The following is a 27,724-nucleotide window of genomic DNA, read 5'->3' as shown; positions in this document are numbered from 1 at the left end:
AACAGATGTATTCCTATAGTGAGAGAGGGAGAAAGGGAGAAAACAAACTTTTACACTTGATATCACTCTTTAGTAACATTACTAGACGGTTTCATAGTCTTATTATGCCACTGTAATCCAAAGCCTGTAATAAGACTGCGGACTAGCAATGACGGTACATTTTGTATGCAGGGAACTGAATCACTTTCTTTTGTATGGTGCCTCTTGTGAGCAGAACTTAACCTTGCAACTGACACAACCAATGATGTAGCAGTAACCAGTCCATAAAACATATAAAAAATAAAAAAAGAGGAAGAAAGAGGAACAAATGTCTTATACTTTCATATAACTAAAAGAATAATTTTTACCTTTACAAAGTCCTTCTAAGGGAAATAAGCAGGAATAGCCCAATTTTACGAATAAGAAAATAAAGGCTCCAAGTTTAAGTGACAGTCCCTGACCATGCATGATTTGTGCAATGTTCCTGCATTTGTCACCACTTTTACTGAGATGGCATATAAACACACTGAGTCTATCTCTGGGAGTCCCGTGTCTCAAAGTTCCAGCTCAGGCCTCACCTACCTATGTGAGGTCTTCTTCCCTGAGAACCCAGGCCACTGTGACGTCTTCTTGTAAACTCAGTTAACATCTCCTAAAACCCTGACTGCCCCCTATATACTGCTTGGTGCTCTCTCCCTAGAAAATGTGCTACATGAAATAGCTGACATTTTGGAGGGAAAAAAAAAAGACTTCAAAATTAAGGCAAGGGGAAAGTTGCCATTATATAAAACACAGAGTGGAAACTTTCAAACATGACAAACCCTGTTCATATAGGTTGTGTAAGTTATACATACACACATACACATACACACACGTACTTACACACGTGCATACACATATACATACACACACATACACGTGTGCAAATATACCAAATTTAGTTTGCTATTTCATTGTTTTCAAGGAAACATACTGTGCATATTTTCACAATGAATGATTGAAGATTCTCAGTAATTCAAAAAAGTAGGGAAAAATGGATAAGGATGGGAGAAAATCTAAACATTTTCAATCACCTTCCTCTAAACAACATTTACGGAACACATACCCAACTCCTTCAAAATATACATGTTTTTAAGTATACACGGGATATTCATCAATATAGACCATATGCTGGACTATAAAAAGTCCTAATTAGATTCAAAAAGACTGCACTCTTATAGAATACATTCTCTTAGGAGAAAAAAAGTTAAGCTAGAAATCAGTCACAGTAAGAAAAATAGAAAAATCCCAAATATTTGGAAACATCTGAAAATAACCCATAGGTCAAATTAAAAATTATAAAGGGAATTAAAGAAATATTTTGAACTGAATGGTAATGAAAATACAACATAATATTATTTTGTGGAAGCAGCTAAAGCATTATAGAGAGAAAATGTTATCTTTAAAAGACTGTACAAAGTAGAATAGAGAAAACCAATAAAACCAAAAGTTAGTCCTTAGAAAAGATAAATAAAATTATTAAAGCTCTAGAGCTAGACCGTTTGATGGAAGAAAATTAGAAAGAAGTCCCAAATTGCTAACATCATGAATGAAAGAACATTACCACTGATCCTACAGACTTTAAAAAGAGAAGAAGGGAGTATTATGAACAATTTCGTGACAAAAACTTTAACTCAGACTACAAGGACAATAAAATTTCTTGAAAAATACAGAAACAAAAAAAATGTTGACTGTGGTAGTATATACACTTGTCATAACTCAAACTGTACAGTTAAAACAAAGGTGTTTTATTTTGTGTAATAAGAAATGGGAAAAAACCATTAAGAACGGTTTCTTTCCTGCATTTCTTCAAAATGACTTCAGTATTGAGACACAGCTCCACTGTATTTAAATCAGACCCATTAGTTGCCATATTACTTCTTAAACATAGATCTCTACAACATTAGATGTGAATGTACTCCTAGAAAAAAAAAACTGATGGTCAATTAAATTCATAATAATTACTAGCATATTAAAGGTTTCCTTTACTTGGAACACTTATGAAAAAGTGTCTCATGGATACAGTTAAGAGAAATGTCACTGCCCTAAATATTAAAGATCTTGCCTTAAAAAATTTTCTGAACCCCAGTGCCCTAAAACATAGTCACCCTGGAATAAGTATTTGTTACTCTGAAAAAAATACTAGAATAGCTATACTCAGGTAACCAACTAATATCTCACATTTATTAAGTCCAAAACGGAGTTCTTGATAATCTCTTCAAAGTCTGTTCCTACTACAGTCTTCTTTATCAAGGCAGTAGCAATTATGCCCCTCCAGCTGTTCGGTCTAAAATCCTTGGTGTCACGTCTGACTCCTTGCTTTCTAACATCCCATAGACAACCCATTAGCAAAACTTGCCAACTTCACTTAAAAAATATGCTCAGAATCAGACCATGTCTCATTTCTATTGCTATCTTGGTCCAACCCATCATCATCATTCATGTGGACTAATCCAACAGTCTATCAATTGGCACTCTTCCTGTAATGAGCCAGACAGAAAATGCCTTTCCTGGGCACAGGGTCTTTGTTGCAGTTACTCAGCTCACTTGTGAAGCACAAAAGCAGCCAGAGACAATATGTTAAAGAACTAGCATGGCTGTGCTTCAATAAAACTTTTTAACAGGTAATGAAATTTGAATTTCATACAATTTTCACAATTCATGAGGTATTTTTCTTTTGATTTTTTTTCCCCAGCCATTAAAAAAAAAAAAAAAATGCAAATGCCATTCTTAGCTCACGGGTTATTCAAACACAGTTAGGAGGAAGGATTTGGCCCATGGGCCATGATGTGGAGGCTCCTACGAGAATGTCCTTTCTTGCACTCTTGAACTCTTTATTCTGTTTTAAATAGAGCAGGCCAAGTAATCCTTAAAAGAAAATTAATCAGATCATGCCATTCTTTTTCTCCTCAAAGCTTTCCAATGGTTTCATCCATCTTAGACTAAAAGGTTGAGTCCTTAAAACAGTAGACAATAACTGATCAAATGTCCTAATATGTACATGAGCATATTAAAACCAAGTTAATTACAAACAGGTTTATGCTATAAAAGGCAAAATGAACTGGAAATTTATAACATATTACAAATTTCCGGTAGCAAGAATAAAGGAAATTAAAACCTCTGATAACAGAATTGGTAAATGAGTAAATTTAATATACAAGCTTTCTCTAAGGATCAAATATATATGTAAAGTGACTTGAAAAAATATATAAAATTAAGAATTTTATTCCAAGTTAAAGGAATTCTTCACCCTTTTAAGCATATTAGGTAAATTCTAAGCCAAGACTGTAGGAAGAAATTCAGCCAAGAAATTTAACAGCCCAGTTTATTTTGAAGGGATCACAGAAAGAGTGTGAGAATTATGATGAGTATAACAACAAGCCTTTAAATGTCACCTGAAGAATGCTTCCTAATTATAGTAAACAAATTGAACATATATGTTTAGAAGGCTAAGATTTACATTTATAAGAACTATATAATATACTTAAAATATCATTTATCTAACTACAAAATAATTCATCCTAAGGGCTGTATTAAATTAGTAATTATATCACAAAATTTTAAAGAAATAAACATTTTTAGAAAAACAAGCAATGGTACCACTTTGCAAGACTTATTACCAAACAAAAATGATTAACATACCTTGTCTTAGCAAAAATTAATAAATAATCCATACCTTACATTTCCATATGAATCATGAAAACTATAGTGTTCGTTCTACTCAATTAACTTGTACAACAAAACAGTTATATAAAACCAGAAATCACAAATCCCTAAATAATTCCATGTAACACTGATTTCATTTTAGGGTACACTCAAAATAAGAAGTGTTTTTTGGGGCACCTCAGTGGCTCAGTCGGTTAAGCGTCTGACTTCGGCTCAGGTCATGATCTCAGGGTTCGTGGGTTGAAGCCCACGTTGGGCTCTGTGCGGACAGCTCAGAGCCTGGAGCCTGTCTTCGGATTCTGTATCTCTCTCTCTCTCTGACCCTCCCCTGCTCGTGCTGTCTCTCTCTGACTCTCAAAAATAAATTAAAAAAATTTCTTTAAAAAGTGTTTTTTATTATATTAAATCCTGTCACAATGCACTGTTTCTTCCTAGAAAACCTTTACTTAATGTTCCACCTACATACTTAGTAAAAATCTGCTGGTCAGTTTGAGGATTTCCTCATAATCACTTTAGAAAAAGTGTTTTTAATTTGCTCATTTCCTTCTAACTTTCATCCTTGTACTTCAAGATTCTTCTTCCCATTTAGAAAATAACATGGAAAGAAAAGAAAATACATGTGGAAATAAAATGATACAGTTACACGGAGCTATTCAAAATCTTAAAATGATTTCATTGACATTTTCCTTTTCTGACTTTACACGTTTTCACAAATACCTAACTGTTTACGATTATGAGTCACTTCCTCACCACACACAGCTTCATACCACAGAGCTCAACTGATGCCCTACTTGCAGAGGCTAATACAGAGCTTGAATTTTACTTGAAGTAAAGAGCAAATCATGACTTTAATATGAGTTACATATATTTTTAAAATTGCTCTTCCTAACTGATGGGAGAATTAATTACATGGAATAAGTCTAACAGTGGGGAGAGAAATCACTTCAAATGAGTGGCAGGAATACATGCTCTCAACAAATACTCTGAAGGTAGATTTGTATCAGTAGTTGGTTTCTGCCCCTAAATCCCCAAAGATTAACAAAATCAGGATATCTGTTCTATAGTCCTTTTTTATCAGTGAGTATAATTTAAATTTTCACAGAAGATCGCATTGTAATTATAGTAGTATATTGAAGGCCTCGGGAATCAGAATGTGTACAGCTTCAGCTTATGAAAGTGAGATTCAAACAACCAAACTGCACTTAGGATAAGAAGGATATATTTAAGTAGATATTTAGTGGTAACAGATTTAGACTCATCAGATAAAAACATTATATACAACTAGAGAAATTATTCTTTCCTATTTATGCATGATTTGTTTTGTGATTTGTAAAACAAGAGATTTATATAAACTCATCATTAAAGTCAAAGAAACGTCTAAAATAAAATGGTATTATTTCCAAAGTAAACAAGTTCTCTAGGTAAAATGCCACCAGGCTCTACTGAGTGAAATGTGAATCATCTCAAGCCCTTACGTCTGCAATGAAGTAAGAATATTGAACTAGTTCCTGAAAAATATGATCACCAAATGCTCTAATAATGCTAAGGTTTCTCTATGTCCATATGCTTGCTAGAAAAATGGGGGAGAAAAGCCTACTTTATAAGGCTGTTTTGAAACCCAATCCGAATTTAAAGAGTTTGAACTGACTTACTAAACATTTAGTTGTGCACAGTGTTAACGTGAATTGATGTGGACACAGTAAAGTCATCAAAATTATTAGAAAAATTAGTCACATGGAGTATAGTATATGGGCAAAACTTTACCCAGATTTATTAAATCTTAAAAATAGCAGATGCAATTAAATTATTACGTTTAATTATGAAACTTTAGATAAAGCAAAAAATCTTTGCTCTCCACTCCCTCCTACTCACCCAAGTCCCTCAAGCCAAGACTAGATCTTTTGCTATATAACATTAAACAAGATGGGCTAAGCCCCCATGACTATACATGCAGCTCTTTCTACATCTACTTCCTTCCAAACATCAACTTAACTTTGTTCTATTTGGTGAACTATGAAACATTTATACTGAAATAACACAGACAATTCCATGTTAGCTATAAAATTTATCCTGTAAATGAAAATGCAAACAGAATCATATTTCCCACAGCAACAATATGAAACTAGGGACTATGTACCTGGTCAAGATATGAACATAGAGGTAAAAATACAGTTTTTTGTTACAAAAAGGTCTATAATCTCACGCAGCTCCTTAATATAAAAATCTATTAACTCCAAATACTTTTAAGAACCATGAGAATTTATTTTATTCACATTTTTGGAATTAAAGAGCTTATTATAATTATTTTTTAAACCACTAGGAAAGCAAATATTTAAGACTTTGGTTAATACCCAGGGTTTGAGACGGTGCTGGTAAACTGTCCTTTTCATATGACACTGGCAGGACTATAAATTGGTATCAATTTTCTAGAAGGCAATTTAAAAACTGTAATATAAACAAAGTATTAAAATTTAAAATGCACATACCCTTCAACCTCGTAATTCTATTGCAACAGATTTATCCTACAAGTATCTACGCACGAGTTAATTATCCTGCTTGCTACATTTATGCAGCATCTTCTCAATGAAGAGTAGGGAACGGTCTACTGCTGGTAGCAGAATGGTCATTCCGCTGTTGTATGTTTAGGGAGGTGCTCTCAAAAGATCCAAGGACCCACCGTGAAAGGAGAGGCTGATGAGGAATGGAGAAAAAGATCCCCCACAATGAATCAATAAAGGAAGTAAAAGGCCAAGAGTACTGAAAGGATCATTTACCTAAATAATAAAATCTTAGGGAAAAAAATTCCAGTTCCTCCTCTTGTCCAGTACCTTCTTGAACCAGAGCCAATTAAGCTTTTAAACTCATCACCCTTCCCCCCAAATCAACTGGCTGTATCACCAGTGACCACTACTGAAGTGAATAATCTTCAGCAACAAACTCCCTCACTTGGCTTCTACGACCCCAACATTCCTGGTTTTCCTTCAACCTCAGTGGCTCCTCTCCTCTCCCAGGTCTCCTCTGGATCCCCCTCTCCTTGGTGACATACCCAGGGCTCTGTCCTCAGATTCTTCTTCACCTTTATCCAATTCTTAGATGATACCATTCTAGCTCTTGGCTCTAAAAGCTTTTGATACGATGACAACTTCAAAACTGACATATTCTAGTCCCATCTTCTTACCTAACCTTACTATTATTAACAAATGCCCATTTAACATTTAGTTTCTCAACGTTTACACTTCCAAGCCCAATTTCTTTCCCTGCCCCTGAAACCTGTTCCTCTAACAGTACAGACAGGAGACGAGTTCAACCTATCAGTGTGAAAACCTTGAAGCCTTCACGTATACACAACAACCAATCCACCAAAATTCCTGCCAGCTTTACCCTGAAAACAAATCCATAATCGATTACTACTCAGCACGTTCAACACTAGTCCATGTCACTTTCAGCTCATTCATGGACTACAAATACTTGTGCGTTTGCATCTCTGCTTTCTCCATCACCCTCCAAGTCTGTCTATTTTCTATTCAGAATGATCCTTTAAAGTATAATTAAATCATGTTATTCCTCTCCTCAAATTCCTCAATAGCTTCTCCTGTTAGATTAGACTAAAATCTAATATCCCTATCATGGCCTACAGGCCTGTGTAAGCTGCCTTCTCACCCTTCCCCACTGGCTTCACCTTCTGCCACTCTCCCTCCTGCTCACTGAACTGGACCCCCTTTGATAGACCCCAAAAATGTCTCTGGACCATCACACTTTCTCTTGTCTTTGCTTAGAAACCCCTTGGATATCCTAATTCCACTTCATTAGGTGGTTTTTCCTAATGTCACCTTCTGAGAGGCATTCTCTTATCATCCCTTATAAAACAGTATTTCCTTAATCCATGGTTCTCCTTACCCTGCATTATTTTTCTTCACATTTTAGCATTACCTAATAGTTTCTATCTGTTTTTGCTTAAGGTCAGTTAATCCAAGCTGTAACCTCCCCACAAGCAGAAGGTAAGCTTCAAGACGGCAGGTACTCAGTCAGCTTTATTTACTCTCTCTGTACTCTCAACAGCCAACACAGTGAGTGCATGTGTGAACATTTACTGAATGAACTCTAAGGCCCGGAAGGCAGAAGACTAAAGTTTCAAGAAATCAAATAAACACACAGTGATTCAATCTGTGAGGGTCTAGTGTGGAATGTGTGTGTACTTTAGGTTTGGCGCAGAGTGAAAAATGAAGCTGGAAAAGTAAGGCATGGCAAATCATGAAGGCAACTGTAAAAAATTCTGTGTTCTCCTCATGGAGAGAAACCACCAAGAGGCTTTTTTAAGCAAGGAGAGGTTAAGAAACAGACTGCAAGGTCTGGAAGCACTTGTGGGGCCCAAAACAACAAGTACAGACGCTGGCTGTGGGGATAAGCCTGGCTCAAAATAAGGACGCAAAAAATGCAGGCAAAGGAAGCGAGCACATCCGAGGGATGCGGGAAATAAACTTAACTGAATTTGCTTTTTTTATGGACACTTGGTAACAGCTAGAAACGTCAAACCCCAGAACGGAACACTGAAGAGACAGGAAAGGCACAACTGAACATGTACTGTTCACGGACATGTTAACTCAGCAGGGAGACTGAAATGGTCAATAGAACAAGAGTATCACCACTCTCAAGATACATTTTGACACATGAAAACCACAGAAAAGTTTCAAAAAGTTCTCATACACACAAGAATACATTAAAAAGATCCCCTTGCAGCTCACTGGAGGGCAATGTGAGATTACACAAAATGTAAATGCTGAAAGAAACGTGTTCTCGATCATACAGTGATCTGGAAAACCCTTAGTCCAATCCCATGGGGTTAGGGCAGTAATTCTTTTCTGCGACAGCTTATTTCAAAATAATTACTAGTCTCCATATCATTCCCTTTATAACTTTTATGTAGACAGGAAAAAAAAGATCAAAATTAGCCAATTCATTTATATGTGAATTCTTTCCAAAAGAACAAGATGGGTCCACATTTTCAATCCAAACATACTGTTTTGAAAACAGTTAAGCAATGATAAACTAAAGGGTTCTGTATGGAGCCTTACAATTAAAAAAAAATTTTTTTTAAATAAGGGTCAAGCCAATTTATTTAAAAAGAATAATGAATTGAGAAGGAACTTTTATTTTCTTCAATCCTGAATTAATACATTCCTTTCATAATCAGCACTTGGAAGGAACAGTACGTAAACCTATACAATTACAAAACACTATTATTCAGACAGTGTTAAAAAGCTGCCACAAACTAAAAGGCACAATTACATGGTAGGTGTGACGTTAGGCATTCTTCATATATCATCTAATTTCACAGTCACTGCATGAGAGGAAGGGAGACAGTAAAACATCAGCTCTCAAACACCTTACATTCTGCCTCCCAATAAGCTATATAAGTAAAAACCCAAATCGCTGGACAATTCAGGACTGTATAAAAGGTTTTGTTTAAACCTTTGCTTATCATAGCACCATCACCAGGCATGTATGGTAACGTTCAGTTTACTGAAAATAAATTCTGTGACATAGCATCCGTGTCACAATAAGCATTTCTGACGAAATGGAGAGGAAAAGAATGTACTACAAGATTAAATTTCTTTACAGAACCTGTAAAGTATTTTTATTGTAAAATTTGTAATTCTAAGAAAGTTTTATTACTTCAGAGGTAGTAATTAATAACAACCCTAAAAAGTACTTCCACAGGAGATAGACTTATCATCAAAAGTGCTCTTTTCTTTTAAAATATAAATGGTATAGGGGCGCCTGGGTGGCTCAGTCTGTTAGGTGGACTGCTTTGGATTCTGTGTCTCCCCCTCTCGCTGCCTCTCCCCCACTCATGTCTGTCTCTCTAATATAAACATTAAGACTTTTATAAATATAAATTGTATGAATTTTTAAAAAGTTTCTACCATTTTTTAATCTACTAACACCTTTTAATATTAAAGACTATTTTAAAACCAAAATGATCCTTAGAAGTCATTTATTCCAATTCTCATTTTGTACATGAGGAAACAAACACAAAGAAATTTATTAACTTTCTGAAAGACACATGCAAGTTACTAACACAGCTTCTAACATGATGCTTTTTCCCAGGTTAGTAACTTTTTTTCTTTGAGTTTATTTGAGAGAGAGAGGGAAAGAGAGAATCACAAGCAGGCTCCAAGCTGTCACTGCAGAGCCTAATGGAGGGCTTTATCTCATGAACCTTGAGATTATGACATGACTCAGAATCAAGAGTCAGATGCTTAACCAACTGAGCTCCCCAGGTTAGTAAAATCTGAGAACTAAGGTTGCTTACAGAATGAGTACAGGTCAGTAAAAGTTTTAATTATCAGACAACTGGTCTATTTCCAATGTTAGGTGAGCTTATTTGCTTGTATTTTGTGAGCTGAATATTTTCAGTTATACATGGCAATAAAAATAATGTTAACTTTTTCTGCTCATGGGACGAACAATTAAGTATACTTAGAAAAAAGCACTTTCTTATGAAACTTTTCAAAATTGCACATTAAGGAAAAGGAGGAAGGTTATATGGTTTAATAGTATGCAACTACAGATTTTAGCTTATATTTAACCTATCTGCTTATATCCCTTATAAGACCTACTGAGTAAAATTCATGTGAAATTCTTTTCTTCCAAGCAGTTAATTTTGTCAAGTACATGGAAACTGTTTATGGCTTGTAAGTTTATTTATAGAAACTCTTGGGGATGAAGAGCAACAGACACAGACTCCACACTCATTTATGTAAATGTCAATAAATCTTTGTTTGACAGAATGCGAAGAGTGCTCCTGGTGTTTCCACAACAAGCTAGGGGTCTCATTTTGGTCATTTTTTATCAACATAAAAAATATATACTTAACATGACTTTGAAAACCAACAATTTCTTTTTCATTTTCCATTGAAAAAGATAATACTCTGGCAGTGAGTATAATCATCATTTCTAAATGAGAAGTTCCTAAAAGGGTCGTGTAAAAATGAGGAAAAGAGAAAAGGGAGCGGGACTGTGGAGGGACAGATGGGGTCTTTTCTGCAGGAGACGCCGCCCTCCAAAATTACTTTCAGGGTCCTATCTAAATATGAACTTTCATAGTTTTTAGTATCTTAGAAAAAACATGAAATGAGCTGAAGCGTGCAAAGTGCTCAGAATGGTGCCCGGGCTATCAACAAAGGTTAGCTCTTTCATCCCTAAAAGATAATATTACCATATTACTTTCACCCTGGAACATTCCTCTTCTACGGGAGCCAATGACATGGCAGGAGAGTACTTGGAACCCATAGGCTAACACGGGTCTTCCAACATAAATATTAGCTGTATAGACTTTTCTGTACACTCATTACTTGTTTAAAAAGAGAAACTGCTCCTCCCTCAAAGAAAGAAAAAAAAGCTTTCATCACCCTACTGTTAATGTACCTACTTTCTTACCTGATGACAGAGTGGTGCAAAGATAATGATACCTTTGAAAAGCACACAACTAATGGAGTTTGCTCCCGTCACAGCATATCCCTCCCCCCAAATAAATAGGCTTTCCCACTTAAGGATCTGAGCAATGTCTATGTTTGCCTACTATACTACAGTGAGTTATAAATTATTTTTTACATTTTAAAGTTCAATAAAATTTCTGAAAAATAAATAACTTATTCTTTATTAACACAAACATTAAAATAATTACACAGAAAACGGGGTTGGGGCCCAAATGTAAGATTTGGAAATTATTACTTACTGCAGGTACCAGTAATTTCTTCACTTCCTCCACGGCTCTCTTCAGTTTGATCTCTGCTCTGTTTTGAGCATCTTCCACAGTGATCAGGACATGTAAGTCTTCATTGAGATGCTCCCAATTAGGCTTGCCTCTATTCTGCTCCTCCTAAAAAAATTTACAAAGCACATTATTACAAATTTTTCTTTTCAGAGAGAGTATATCTTTCATAATACTAACCTGCTGCCAATTATTTAAGCAATGTTTGCATCATTATGCTATGATGACATTATAAACCTCTTGAGTTATTCTCCTTGCAAAAAAGACTGGGTGTGAGACTACTGGGTCAAATGACAGTTATTTCAACAAGTGCTTGTTGAGCATCTACACGTACTAAGCATGGAACCAGATGTCAAACTGAGGCTACTACGACAGTGAGCAAGGCAGAGCCACGGCCCACACAAGTGCTCTTACGTACTAAGGACTTACTACGGACTCATCCTTAGGTAACCATGGAAAGCATATTATTTCTTCTGTATTTTATTTATGAGTAAATTGGTCACCAAGGTTAACTTAAGTCAGTTATCAAGGTCCTATAGCTAATAACATGCTAATTTAGGAACTGAATCAACATTTTCGTTCTCAAGTTCAGTGATCTTTCCATTTCTATACAACTACTTTTAATAACATCGGCCGACTTCAAGATTAGGACAGCATTTTGCAAAGAAACATTATTGTGCATGAGAAATGGAAACATTTTCACTTATAATCGTTAAAAAGAATACACGTAAGAATAGTTCTAACTATAGTTCCATTAGCCTTGCTTTAAAAACAGTGAACTATCAGCATTTTATATCAACCCATAAATACTAATTTAATAGAAAACATCAATGCTTCATTTCCTTGACTGTTTTCAAATCACTTAGTGAGGGATACCCCAGCTTGCAAACACAGGGAAGCTGCAGAGAGGTTTGGAAGTAGGACTGGCCACATTTGCCCTTCACCTAAGATACAATAATTTCAGAATTACTTCTTGCTCTAAGTTTCAGAGATAATACTTCCATAAATAATTTTAATTCAAAATTTAAAAAAAAACATGAAAAATAATATCGACTTAAAAATAAATATAAAAATGGTACATAAATGTACCTGGCTCAGTGCACGGTGCCTTACATAACCAACAGACAACACGTATTGTTGTTGTACTTTCCTCTCAAAGGTCTCTATTTACTAAACTGTGAGATTCCAATCACAGGAAACAAAATGGCAGAAGTTCATAAAACAAATATAATACAAAAGCCCTCTGCATACATGTTTGCAAAGGTCATGGGAAACACATGGACCTTAACCAGTAAGGACAGAAATAAATTCTAATAGTTAAGTATATGTTTCTGCCTGTACTTTCTGTTAATATCATAGGTATGAAAATCCATCCTAATGTTTGCCAAACTGAATGGCGTCCAAGAAAATTAGGGCTCCCATTAATAAATGATGTGAATAAAAATTAAAATTTATGAATGAAATTTAGTTTTTTTCAATATGTTTTGATGTAAATACTAATTAAGTCATTTGGAAGTAATTATTTAATAAAAATAACCTATTTTAAGCATTTCTTTTTGCCTAGTGACAGACACCGTTGAAAAAATGAGAAACTAAGGCATCAAGGAATTAAAAAATTCAGAACCTCAGGGTTCTCTGAATGCCAAAGAACATAAAATGCACATACACATAACTCCACTGTGGCAAGAAAAAATTTAAACTTTTATGTTGAAAAATGATGACAATTATTTTTTTCACCAAAATCTGTAATCTCCTACTGAGTATTTTTTTTGGTAGATAGACCTAATAAAGTTACTTGCATTTTGGGATGAACCTAAAAAAGTGTGTCAATGTTCACACGAACAAGGGAGATAAAATAGTACTTCTACCAAGATAAAAATAACAGACAAGATTCACTCTCCTGGCTGAAACAACCAAACAGGTAAAACACAAAAATGACAGTTCTCAAGCCTGTGAAGGTTGCCGGCACTAAAGCCAGGGAGGCTGAGAGATGGCGAATCGATGAAGGAAGCCCCAGCATCACCCCAGCTCTCTGGCCGGGTGCTCTCCAGGAAGCAGCCCTGGGAAGGGTGGCGGGTCGCCTCTCTGGGCTGAGGGGACTCTGGGAAAATTTCGTGGAGACCCGCACAGCTGGAGTTCACAGAGAAGCCTCCTGGAAGGAGCCCTGCCTGGAGGCCTGTAAGGCCCGCTCACATGCTAGGCTGCACACCAGTCAACGCATGGGTTGGCGAGGGAACACTGGAGGCGGACACGGAGTCTCCCAAAGGGTTCTAGGTCAAAGTGGTAGGATCTCAAAGAGCCAGACTGAGAGACTTCCCGAGTCACAGACACTGGGTAAAGTATACAGAAGGTCTTGCTCAGTAGTGAGAAGCACTCAGAGCTGGTCTGGTCACTGTCCCTGTGCTGCCCAAATAAATATTAAAAGCAAGACCCAAAAGGATGAAAAGTGTTTCCAACTAACTTAACTGTGTCCCAGAACAAAGCCCAAAAATACTTACAGGAATAGGAAATATCCACCCAAAAAGGTGACAGTCATACTCTAATCAGAAATTAAAAGGCAGGGAAAGACGCCGGAAAATACAACATCCATGAGAGAGAGAGAGAAAAAAACAACCACCTAGAACTGTTATAATTTGTAGACCAAGACACTAAAAGCGTGTGTGTGTGTGTGTGTATGTGGGTGCACGCGCTCACATATGTAAGACACCAATACACACAGATACTAATACAAGGATAACTGAGGAACATATATAATCAAAAATATTTAGAAAGGCCTAAGTACAAACTAAAATCGTAAAAGTGACTTACCACAGAAACTTTTATACATGGAAAGACAAAAAGCCAAAGGATTTGAAAAGGAAGAGATATTATTTGCAAGATAGGAAGAGAGAATAAAGTTAAAGTATAATTTGACATTGTGCTTCACCAAAGGAATAAAATTTTGAAGTGTAAAACACCATGGTAAATGTATACTCAATTAATTCAACAACTTGAGTGCTAGTTAAAAACTGAAAATATAAGAAAGTTACATCTACTGTAATAATGTAGGCCTCAAAATAAAGTTTTGCTTACAGTTTTAAAAACACCTGAAAAAAATAAAAAAAATAAAAAAAAAATAACACACCTGAAAGAACAAAAACTTCTAGACAAAGATAAAGGTGGTGGAATTACTGTAATCAAATAGTTTTACCCCCTCCTAATATTCTAGAATATGGTAGAGTTTAAAATGTATAGAACTCATAAGGAAGAAGAAAAGGGGAAAGGAAACAATTTAGAAACCACAAAGCATATGGCTAAGCAGTCAGGGATTTAGCAAATCCCAGGTGAAAAGGAATCAATTTACGCTGCAGATCTTTCCATCCCCCACACCCACCCCAAACAAAAAACTGAGGGCTGTCAGCAATAATAGGAGCGCTGAAGCTGGAGCGAAGAACCGGAAGATGACAGAACTCTCACTAAGGAGCAGCCCAATCGCCACATCCCCTCTCCTCAAATAGCCGGCCCTCCTCAAATCCCAGCAAAAAACTAGAAATGTTCCACTTGACAGAGCAGAGTTTTGAGGGGCAGTTAGGAGGATCACTTATGCACTTAAGGCTGAGGTGTCCAGCCCACGCCAGGGGAGGGAGAATGAAGAGCCTTCTCTGGGAGTCTGAGAGCCCAACAAACAGAAAACAACCTCAAGAAAGCAACCACTAGGGGCGCCTGGGTGGCTTAGTCGGTTAAGCGTCCGACTTTCGCTTAGGTCATGATCTCGTGGTTCGTGGGTTCGAGCCCCGCGTCGGGCTCTGTGCTGACTGCCAGCTCAGAGCCTGGAGCCTATTTCGGAGTCTGTGACTCCCTCTCTCTCTGACCCTCCCCTGCTCAGGCTGTCTCTCTCTCTCTCTCCTAGAAATAAATAAAAATATTTAAAAAAAAAAAAAAAAAAGCAAGCAACCACTGACCTGAGAGCAGAAAAATTCAAACTTCGGCAGAGTTAAGAAAACATACTGTGTCCTTGAAATGGGTAAAGGATATGTTAAAATAATTCAAAAGATAGAATGGAACTTGGAAAACTAAAAATATGATAGTAAAAATGAAAAACTTGACCGAGAGATTGGAAGATAAAAACTAAAAAACTCTCCCACCAAGCAGCAGCAAAGACAAAGATGGAAAATGGTAAAGACCAGTATAAACCTTACAAGAGTAGTCCAAGAGGTCTAGAAACTAAATGTCAGACATGTCACCAAGAAAAAGAAAAAGGAGAAGGAAGAATGATCATCAACATAATACATACTTTTAAAATAAAAATAAAATAGGGCCGCCTGGGTGGCTCAGTTGGTTCAGCGTCTGACTTCGGCTCAGGTCATGATCTCACGGTTTGTGGGTTCGAGCCCCGTGTCAGGCTCTGTGCGGACAGCTAGCTCAGAGCCTGGAGCCTGTCTCCAGATTCTGTGTCTCCCCCTCTCTCTGATCCTCCCCTGCTCATGCTCTCTCTCTCAAAAATAAATAAAACATTAAAAAAAATAAAAAAATAAAACTGAAGAGCTTCCAAATGAAAAGGGCCCACTGAGTTCACACAATGGAAAGAAAGAGGGGATGAAAACTAAACAAATCCACTATCAGCAAGGTAAGCCACAAGGTAGCAATGAAGAATAAATATCAAAGAATCTTGGTGGGATGTGGGGGAGGGCAGGTTTTCAACTTCAGACTTCACAGAATTACATAGTTTTAATCTATGAACATTATCAAACTTGATTTAAAAAAAAAAGGTTTTAAGATCACTCTACCCAGAGCCACATTTATCCAATCATAGTACATTGTAAACTCAAGCAAGAGTTAAGAGCAAATTCCTTCAGGAATGAGTTTTAAGCCTAGTAATTATTCGATGCAAATATAATTTCTCTCTATGTTCTTTTCTGTTTCTGAAATGGCTAATAAAGGCAATCTGGAATTGGCAAATACTATACGAGAAAGTCAATAAAGCCTATTCATAAAGGTTCTTTTTCAGTCATAAAAAAACAAATTAAGAAATTACAGTAGAATTAGGGTACATATTCTATACCCAATACCTATACTAAGAATCTATTCCTGGGGCACCTGGGTAGCTCAGTCGGTTAAGCATCTGACTCTTGATCTCAGCTCAGGTCACGATCTCACAGTTGGTGAGATCAAGTCTTGCATCAGGCTGCATGCTGACACCACAGAGCTTGCTTAGGAATCAATCAATCTGTCTATCTCTCTTTCAATATAAATAAACTTTTAAAACAAATCTATTCTCTAAGTTTCTCATTTCAATAAATAATTCGGGACAAATAAAAGGCTGAAATGAAGCATAGAGAAGGGATGGCAAAATGGATGTACATCCAAAATGGTGTATCACTTTGAAAATAGCTCATTGTTACTATTATAACACCTGATTTATAGTTATCTGAAGCAATGTGATTTCATATTATGTGCCACCAAATCTTCAGCAACAGAGAAGAACATACTTTTTCTTTTTCATGGACATAGGCCCAAATTTACATTCCAGCAGTCATCCCTGCTCATTCCTAGGCCTTCAAACTTAACTGCCAACTTGACATGTGGAAGTCACTGCACTCTCAAGTCAAGTCTCAACTCAACATGTCTGGACTGGCACTCATGATTTCCCTTCTCGAAACTTGTCTACAATCATGTCTCAGCTATTACTCATCCTGAAGGAGTTTTCTCAGTAAGTGTGGATTTTTAAAACTTGAGGACAAGGACCACCTGTACATAGAGCTATTCAATCCACACTAATCTCAGGCACCATTTCTTGCTTATATTCATTCTCGCCTATTCACAAACATGGATTCCAATACCTATAACTTTGCAGCACCTTAGAGTTAACCTGTGCATGGTCTTATTCTAGCTTTCAAAAGTTCTATCCTAGTTGATTACCAGGACCACCACGGCTCATTGTTCTTTTTTTATACTTGACAATATGTATATAACTGACTTTACACATTATCTTTCTGGCCCTTAATCAATATTTAGATTCAACTGAATAACTGAGCTTTTATTATTGAGAAGTGTCATTAAAATGCATTAATATACTGTAGCCCCCTCCCCCCACCCCAGTGCTTTGCTGTTTTCATTATTTTTGTTTCTGTCCATACAAGCCTCCATATAGCTTTTCTTGATTATATATCTTGGTTTCTGGGTCTGCTTCTTTTTGACCTCACATTTAAGCTCCCAGTTATATTTGATCATCTTCATCCTTTTATTCTTGTTCTCTTCTCTTCCAGTCAACCTTCCCAGATTTTCCACAATACTGCTCATGAGGTCTGATTTTCATATCCAAAGACAGTGTTTTCCCTTTAAACTAACACCTCCATATTACCTTGTTTCATTGTTATCAAAAGAATGCAGTCAGAGAAGGGTCAAAAGCTTTTTGTTTTTTTAAAAACTGCAAGACTAAAGTTATATTTTAATATAACAGAGCAAAGTAAGAGCAAAGATAAATTACATATAATTACTATGTGTATACATATGTTCAAAGCTCAAAACCATGGACCTTGAATCTTGAGGACTGAAATGACAAGAGAGCATTCAAAGAAATGGAATGGCTTTATTTATACAGCAAATTAAAGTTTAGTAGCATATACAACACTTTATAATATAATCATTCATATCTGATTATAGAGTAGGTAGATACAATTACGAACAATACTATGGTCTACATTCTTGACAAGTATACTATAAAGAAATTAACAAATTTCAAAATAACTTTTGGTCTCTCAGGTGATGAAAAAGAAATTCAGAAATGAAAATGATGGTGATGATGATATGATAGTAACTAAGCTTTTATTTAAACTCTTACTGCTTGCCAAGTACTATGCTCAGCAATATAAACACCCCACCTAATGCGACCCTCCCAAGAGCCCTGTGAGTGCAGTACTATTGTTCTTACTATCAGGTTAATAAGGAGGCTGAACAGAGAAGGCTTGCCCAAATCACTGAGACAGTAAGCGTGACACCAGGTGGAAGGACTTCTAGAGCCTGCACTGGCAACATGAATTCCTAGCATAAAATATCAATGACGTGAGAGCCCTAAGCAAAGTGCTCTAAAACAGCATAAATTAGTGAAAGAGCCAGAAACAGAGCACTGAGAACTTGAATCTTGAGAACTTTTTCTACATTACCATTTTCACCTTTCAAAATTTTTGTACGGTATTTTAAGCCCATCTTGTTTGCAAAGCATTCAGAGCTGGAGGGACTCTGGATCCCGATAAGGAAACACAGTGAAATTATCTGGTAAATGTGTTTTTTGTTTTTTTTGGTGTTGGTCCTATGTCCAAATTCCAAGTCTAGGGCTCGTTCTCCATAAATGAGTCCCTGAATCGGTCACACAAAGAACGGTATGAACCACCGGCAGAGGAGCACAGCGAAACAGACCCCTTACAGTCTACACAGAGGCTTCTGTTCTGGGCCAGAGAACTGCCTATCACGTTTCAAGAATACAAATATAAAAATGATAAACCTGTGGCCACTTAACACACAGAATTCCTTCAGTTACTAAAGTTTTCCATAGGGGAGATTCTTAAAACTAAAATTTGGTCTTAATGCATAACAAATACATCCAACATAATTACTAACTTAGGGCTAATCAAATCATTGTCCTGAAACAAGTTCTAACCCTTACTCTTCAATTATAATCCTCCATTTCACTTCTGGAGCTCCTATATTCAGTGACATAAAAATGTTTCCAAAATTCTCAAAATTTAAGAACTACTTTTGCTTTTGACTGGTTTTAGGTTAAAACCAAAGACCTAATGAGTCAGTGCCCTGGGAAGTTTAAAATTATGTTCTAACTACAGTGTCTACCTGCATAACAAAGTAATTCTATAACATGAAACATCAGACCACACTGATTGCCTCAACCCCTGCTGATAAACTCTTTTAATTACACCTTTGTAGTCATGCAAATGAGCACAAGACTTCTCCCCCTACTGTGCTCTTAATGTGAAAGTTCATATGCCAAAACTTCTGACAAAGGAATTCAAAAGTGTTACATATTTAAGCAAACCAAGGTTCAATACACTTATGAACATTTATATTTTTAGCCAAGCAAATAAAGCTTAGACATAGAAGCATCTCTAGCTGTACACACAATCTAAAACTGGTTTAAGAAAAGTTCACTGAGAGACTGGACATAAAGCAGATTTCACATAATTTAACTGTTCACTGACTCTAGTTATAAAGTTCCTCAAAAATTTTTTAACTTGAACTTGAGCACTGCAACAATCATATTTTTTTTTAAATTTTTTTTTTGTTAATGTTTTATTTATTTCTAGGAGAGAGAGAGAGAGAGACAGCGCGAGCAGGGGAGGGTCAGAGAGAGAGGGAGTCACAGACTGAAACAGGCTCCAGGCTCTGAGCTGGCAGTCAGCACAGAGCCCGACGCGGGGCTCGAACCCACGAACCGCGAGATCATGACCTAAGCGAAAGTCGGACGCTTAACCGACTAAGCCACCCAGGCGCCCCAACAATCATATTTTCAAAGCGAATTGTTTTCTATTAATGTATGAAGATTAGAGTATGTTTATATTCCGTTTGTTGAAACCTCCTCCAGTATGCTCTTAAGGAAGCAGGCATTCCTTATTAAAAGAAACATGTTTATTAAATTAAGCACAATGAAACAATTTATTAAATTTGAAGAACTTTTGTTTACTGTCAAGTATTTTCCAAGAACAAAAGGACTATTCTCAATACTTTTCTTTCACAAGAAACATCAACTGCCTACAAACAATACTAAAAGACTGTCCTCCTTCCAATTATTATATAGTAATTCCATTAATTTAAGCGTAATGACTGCCATGTCAAAGCTAAACTTAAGTATCACCAGTCAGGGCCAAAATACATCCAAATAATATCAGTTACTTCTAATAATGACCAAACTCAGTACCATTTCTCTAGATCTAAAGCTACTTTAGTTTGTGGAAATCATTTTGGACATGACCATTTGGGAAGATGAGGATGATCTTAATGATGCCATGGTTAAGGCTGAAAAGACTGAGCAAAATCTGTGTGAAGACTTTTCCATAAAAATAAAAAATGATCAAGTGATTTTTAATTTCATTTCCCAGCAAATTTGAAGATCAATGGCCAGCTAATCGTTAACAAAAACAGAAAGTGAAAACAGATAAAAAGAACTGTCCTTCCAAAAGGAAATCCTTTTGGAAACTTGGGGATGAGTTTCCATTGCTAATGATCACTCATATAAAAGCGGTTATTTATCGCCCATGGAAGCATGAAACACTTCCTCACAGCATTATTAGAATCCTTTTGCTATTCAAATGTGAAATTTTGTATACTGTGTCCTATTCTCTTCACCATCTAGCACACAAAGGAAAAGATTATGAAAGGTATAGAAAAAGTCATTTGTTTTAAAATGTGATATTTTAAGGGGTGCCTGGGTGGCTCAGTTGGCTAAGCATCCAACTTTGGCTCAGGTCATGATCTCAGGGTTCTTGGGTTTGAGCCCCACAATGAGCTCTGTGCTGACAGTTCGGAGCCTGGAGCCTGCTTCAGATTCTGGGTCTCCCTCTCTCTCTGTCCCTCCCTACTCATGGTCTGTCTCTAAAAAACGAATAAACATTAAAAATATTTTTCTAATGTGATGTTTTAAAATACTGAATTGAAATATTTACGGGGCGCCTGGGTAGCTCAATCAGTTAAATATCTGACTTCATCTGAGGTCATGATTTCACAGTTTGTGGGTTCGAGCCCCACGCTGGACTCTGTGCTGAACAGCTTGGAGTCTGGAGCCTGCTTTGGATTCTGGGTCTCTTTCTCTGCCCCTGCCCCACTCATGCTCTCTCTCAAAAATCAATACACATTAAAAATAAATTTAAACTGGAGTATTTACTTGCTCACAGCACACTAAGGGGAAAAAAAAAGACAACATTTCTACTCATTTTCTTTCCCAAATCATCCAAAACCCAATTTCAAAATTCATCTTTTAATGAAATTTTCCCCAGGTCCTCTCAGACAGGATGTTTCCTGTGTTCCCACCTTACTGTTTTATCTTCTGTCATACTAAGTCTGATATGTATTAAATCTCTAAAAAACCTCAAGAAGTTTAGAATTGTGCTCACCATCACACTCCCTAGCAATCATAGTAAATGCCACATTAACTGCTCAGTTTTTACTAGAGCATAGCATGAGATACAAAAATGAAGTCACAGCTAATACTGTGAAAAAATAAGACATCTCTGGACTCGTATTAAGCATTTTATATCTTATAAAGTTAATCAATCCTTTTAAGCCTTAGAGGTAGGTATTATTAAAATCACCTGTTTGCATTTAAAAATGAGCTAAACTAATGGACAGAGAACCCTGACTTACTCAGTGTCACTCAGCTGAAGTGATTTCCTATTATACACTCTGCCTTAAAGACTTTACAACTAGAAAGTATACTACTAAGAAAGGTTAAATATTTAAAAACCAAAATAAGAGAGAGAATCGTTTCACTGAAAACAATAACAAGAAACAATATGATCATTCTGACAAATCCACCTATGGGGTAACTTACAAGGTCATTACAAGATCAAGCACAGATCATTACCAGGTCCAAGGATGATAATTTTAAGGAGGGAGTAAGAATGACAGCATATAGTTCACTGTTAGGAAACTACTTTTTCCCTAGGGAATTAATTTAGGCAGTAAATTCTACAGACATATAAAACAATGTTTTGTTTTAGAATATGATTGTTAACTATGATGAAAATTCATTTGCTGATATTCATTTCTGATAGTACACTTACTAGATGTACTTGGGCAAAATTCTGAACGATGGCTTCCTCATTTGTGTAACGGCGTTAAGTATAGTACTTCCATCACAGAACCATGATGAGCTCTAAATGTGTGGTGTTTGGGGCGCCTGGATGGCTCAATCAGTTAAGCCTCTGACTTCAGCTCAGGTCATGATCTCACCTGTTCGTGGGTTCGAGCCCCACATCAGGCTCCTTGCTAACAGCTCAGAGCCTGGAGCCTGCTTCACATTCGGTGTCTCCTTCTCTCTTTCCCTTTCCCACTCATGTTCTGTCTCTCTCTCTCTCAAAAATAAACAAGCATTAAAAAAAAATTGAATGTGTGGTGTTTGTATAGCGCACAGAAGAGGACCTAGCATCTCCTAAGACGTATGTAACTGATGTTACCAGAGCTTGAACAGGTGGCAATATACAGTCAAATAGGAATAGTGGACTACAGGAAATGGCATAAGCAGGGATATAAGAGAAAAGATGACTGACCAACAGCAAATACACGGATATGACTATACGTTATAATTTCAAAAAATAAAATCAGAAAGCACTTTGGGGATAAAGAGTACCGGCTTAACATAACCTAAATTTTAATTAATTTAGTCAAGAAAAATATACTAAACATTAAGTAAAACCATGGAATTATTTTACATTGAATTTTTATGAGAAAGAAGCTCAAAAAAGATCCGTCTGTAATCTTTGGGGTCGCAGACTGGAGGAGAGCTCAGCTAATCAAAGCACTGAATTATCCTCCATACAGGGTTTGAATTAGAAATAGCACATAAAGACCAACTACAGAAAGAAGAATCAAACATGATTATTCTATGAGGTCTAAACAAAATATACCCCCAAAAAATCTATAAGGAATTTATAAAAAAATTAATGAAATTGAAGAATGAGTTCAAATACTACTTATTCCATAATATTTTCCCAGCAACCCCTCTATGAGAATTCACTCCCCCCCCCACCCCGGCTTCTGATGAATATCATGGCTCTATACTACTTAATACTCCGCTATAGAGAGGCTTCTTCGTCAGTATACCGAGGATTGAGCTTCTAGAGAGCAAGATGGTTCCTTCTCATTTTCTCTATTACGCAAATACATTAAAAAATGCCCACATGAGAGTCTGGTATGTAACCAGGAGCTGCACATTTCTCTGTTCTACTCTGAACTTGTACTTCTTTTGTAATGTTTTCATCAGTTTTTACTGATTATTTGTATATTTGACATTTTGTATATGTGCATATTTCATCAGCGAAACAATGTGTCACATACAAACGTGCTACAGCTTTCTCAACATATATACAGTCTACTATAATGAACACAATACAAATTTACTTTAAAAGCATCACTAGGGGTGCCTGGATGGCTCAGTTGGTTAAGCAACTGACTTTCGGCTCAGGTCGTGATCTCAAGATTCTGTGAGTTCGAGCCCTGCATCGGGCTCTGTGCTGGCAGCTCAGAGCCTGGAGCCTGCTTCAGATTCTGTGTCTCCCTCTCTCTCTGCTCCTCCCCCACTCATGTTCTGTCTCTTTCTCTCAAAAATAAACTAAAAAAAATTTTTTTTAAAAAGCATCACTAAACTCAAATTAGGATTTTTAAAAAATCATCATTCATTCACTTTACTCACTACTGTCCTTATATATTAGATATCATTTCCCTAACACATCTGGCAAAATATTTTGAAAAGTATTTAAGAAACATCTGGTATTAAATTCCTGTATTTAAACTTAAAGGAGCAGGTAAATAAAATATAGTGCTTAAATGATTACTAAGCTCCTAAGCCATATGGTGTTTCCTTGTACATTCTACATGTGTACTCTTCTATGTGGATTAGGGAAAATAATATCTAAAAAATTCAATTTAAAATCTATCGAGAAAAATATCTGCCAGGCAATATCAAAACAGAATATTCTATCTGCCTTCTGTGGTTAAAAAATTAGATTACTACACATGTAATTGAGGGACATATGAGTAGCTCAGTCGGTGAAGCATCCGACTTCCACTCAGGTCATGATCTCATCGTTCGTGGGTCTGAGCTCCGCATTGGGCTCTGTGCTGACAGCTCAGAGCCTTGAGCCTGCTTTGGATTCTGTGTCTTCCTCGGTCTCTACCCCTCCCCTGCTCGTGCTCTCTCTTTCTATGTCTCAAAAATAAAACATTGAAAAAAATTTTAATTTAAATGAAAACACATATACAAAGTAAAAATATGGGTCAATAAACTACAATCACAGGAAAGTAAGGATTATCTTGAAGGATCCACATACAGCTACAGACAGCCTGCCAAGGATCAGAGCCTAATGTTATATAATTAGGATCCTACCATTTGACCCCATTAGGCTCTATGCTGACAGCTCAGAGACTGGTCTCCCTGCCCCTCCCCGACTTATGCACGTGCATGACTCTCTCTCAAAAATAAACCAACGTTAAAAAAACCCCACAAATATCTGCTAATTTAGAAATACCTATCTGCGGAGCTATATTGTCATAACTGAACTTCAAGATTCTTGGTAAGGAAAAAAGGAATACAATTTATAATTGTTTTACAGTCCATGGTCCTGAGCACCTACCACATATTCATATTTACTAGCAGATAACTGGAGTTTTAAGTTTGCTCCAAACCCTAAATCAACTCTGGTCACTGTACAATAGAGAACAAATAAAAACAACTAAGAAAGGCAACAAACAAGGTCTCTCCTCACTACTTATTTCAAAAAAGTGAAAGGGTACATAACACAAGGAAAGGACGGACTCAAATGCCAGCCTCCTGATAACTCAGTACATTATTCCAGTTATCTCTGTAACCGTGAGCACTTCATTCTGATGTGTTCATTTAGTTACTTAATATTTGAGTTTTACTAAATAGAAGGCACTTTCCTAGTATACAAGGTTTATGGTGCCTAAGTGGACTTAGAAGCCCCAAAGGAGCTCACAGGCTAGCAAGGAAGACAGATGAAATAAAGAGTAATAGAATAACTACTACACTTGTAACTGAGATGAGACAAACAACAAAATTCATTATGCTATAAAAGTGCATATTAGGGGGTGCCTGGGTGGCTCAGTTGATTGGGCATCTGACTTCAGTCCAGGTCATGTTCTCATGGTTCATAGGATCGAGCGCCGTGTTGGGATGTCTGATGTCAGCACAGAGCCTGCTTTGGATCCTCTGTCCCCCCGCTCTCGGGCCCTCCCCTGCTTACCTCCTTTCTCAAAAATGAATAAACATGAAACATTAAAAAACAAAAGTGCATATTAGGTGTGCCTGAGTGTCTCAGGTCATGATCCCAAGGTCATGGGTTTGAGCCCCATGTCGGGCTCCATGCTCAGCATGGAGCCTACTTAAGATTCTCTCTCCCTCTCTCTCTCTCCTTCTGCCCCTCTCCTGATCACAAAGTATGCTCTAACATTTTTTAAAAAAGACTTTCCTTCTAAGAAAAAAAACCTAAAAATATAAACATACATACATACATAAATAAATGTGCATACTAGATTTGACTGATCTAAGCTATACAATAACTTCCTCCTTGAATTTTATTTCCTCACTTGTAAAGGTTAGAAGGTTACAAGGATTAAATGAAAGTAAATGTTTACTACAGTGACTAAACTCATAGTACCTAATACTTTTATACTATGTAACTCCTAGTATCCCTGCCCCTTTCCTATGTTTTCCTTAAAAGATGGCTTTCCAGCTGACAGGGATTCCCCTTAATTCCACTTCCTGTCTTTGTGTTAACATAACCAACCATCAAGGATTTCCTAAATCCTCAATAAGAAAGCCCCTAAATCAAAGCCACAGTAAAAGAAATAAAATTAATTAATTATATCAAATGAAACAGCAATTAGGATTCCTCTAAATTAAAAAATACAGGTGCCAACCCCAATTACCTGGATATTTTAATTCTTTTCACTGTAGTGACTTTCAACCTTGGAAAGTTTTAGACTTAAGATTAGAATGATAAAAGTGAATCAAACCAATGTTAATAGTCTGTGCTTCTATCTAAAATACTTGTAACTTTTATGATTACCTGGTATATTTAAGTATTTTAAGATTATTCTTCTGATTTCAACTGAAAAAACAGGTATCCGCAACACACCCCAGAGATTATCATAGGAATGGGTCAGCAGCAACTGCATTTTTAAATACTCCAAACAGCATACCTCTTAGTTCTTGGTTAATGGATGACATGATGTCTGATGGTGATCAAAAGCATAATACTGGGTTGAACAAATAGTTAATGTATTACGAGCAGAGTTCCTTTTTCTAGTAATTCCCAAGTGCTAGTATTTCGCATCCATAGTTCTCGGAGGATAAAAAGCAAAGGTAATTTGGCTTCACTGAAGAATTTGGTGAATTCACGTTTTTTTTCTAGGTCTACATTTCTCCTATTACACTGCCTCCATCATCCAAAGCCTATAAAATCCAAGACTTTTCCTCTAAGCTTATTAAAGTATGGCTAATGAGATAGAGCTATAAAAAGTGATATCTTTCTAATAACCCTTCACAATAGTTTGATCAGCAAAAAACCATAAAAGGGATACAGTTAACTCAGAACAGTATATTATATAATGCAATCTTCCTTTTCTCTTAAAAATACTGAATTATTTTCATTTCCTGTGGGTACCTGTGAAAAACTACCAACCCAGAGGAAGACTGACATGTACATTAAAAGATGTGAATAAACTAAAAACATCAATGAAAACATTAATAAAACATTAATGAATCAATTGTTTAATTAATGGGTTTCAACAGTCTGAATACATGTATGAACACAACAGCTAACAGCACCTTCAAACACCTGCATGTGACATATGGAGGTCAAGCAAAAACAGGGTATTTTTTGGAATAGTCTGTTACCTTCCTTAGCACATTCTGCAGGCATTTCAATAGGTAAAAACAGCTATGTAAGTGCCTCCTTTCATGAATTACAGTTATGCAGCCAACATATTTAGTTTCCCTAAAACCAGTTTTTAAAACTTGCTAAACTATTTGTTAACTAAAACGGTCTGTTACACTCATGACTTTTCACTGTTACAAACTATCACTTTTTATAGATTTTGTACATTATCCAATGTTATAGTAATTAACGTTCAAGTTCAAGTTAAATGTTAAACGTTTTTTTGGATTTTTATGCTCTGCTGTAAATCCCTTAGAATTCAACTACATCACCAAAGAAAGCCATGATCTCTCATCAGAATAAAAAACAAAAGTCCAGAGACTCCATGGTTTTTTGTTTGTTTTGTTTTTAATTAGAAATCATTTTAGGGACTCCTGAGTGGCTCAGTTGGTTAAGTATCTGGCTCTTGATTTTGGCTCAGGTCATGATCTCACGGTCTGTCTGTGAGATTGAGCTCCGTGTCAGGCTCTGTGCTAATAGCATGGAGCCTGCCTGGATTTCTCTCTCTCTCCCCCTCTCTCTCTCTCTCTCTCTCTCTCTCGCTGCCCTTCCCCTGCTCGCACACACTCTCTCTCTCAAAATAATAAACACTAAAAAATATCATTTC

At 36.5% G+C, this 27,724-nt stretch overlaps 1 protein-coding gene across 5 annotated transcripts in view; it reads right to left on the bottom strand.

Annotated features, from left to right (window-relative positions):
* The window catches only part of QKI (QKI, KH domain containing RNA binding), a 157,216-nt gene that overhangs the window by 26,178 nt on the left and 103,314 nt on the right, over positions 1 to 27,724 (bottom strand). For all 5 annotated transcript variants that reach the window (XM_077755157.1, XM_077755158.1, XM_077755159.1 and 2 more), the window contains exon 4: positions 11,423 to 11,566. In XM_077755157.1, the coding sequence (XP_077611283.1) occupies positions 11,423 to 11,566 (144 nt within the window). The remainder of the gene's footprint in view (positions 1 to 11,422; positions 11,567 to 27,724) is intronic.

The sequence above is a fragment of the Crocuta crocuta genome, unplaced genomic scaffold, assembly GCF_008692635.1.
Source record: "Crocuta crocuta isolate KB4526 unplaced genomic scaffold, BGI_CrCroc_1.0 scaffold11, whole genome shotgun sequence".
NCBI lineage: Eukaryota > Metazoa > Chordata > Mammalia > Carnivora > Hyaenidae > Crocuta > Crocuta crocuta.
The sequence above is the reverse complement of the archived record's forward strand: the minus strand, read 5'-3'. Positions and strand labels throughout refer to the sequence as shown.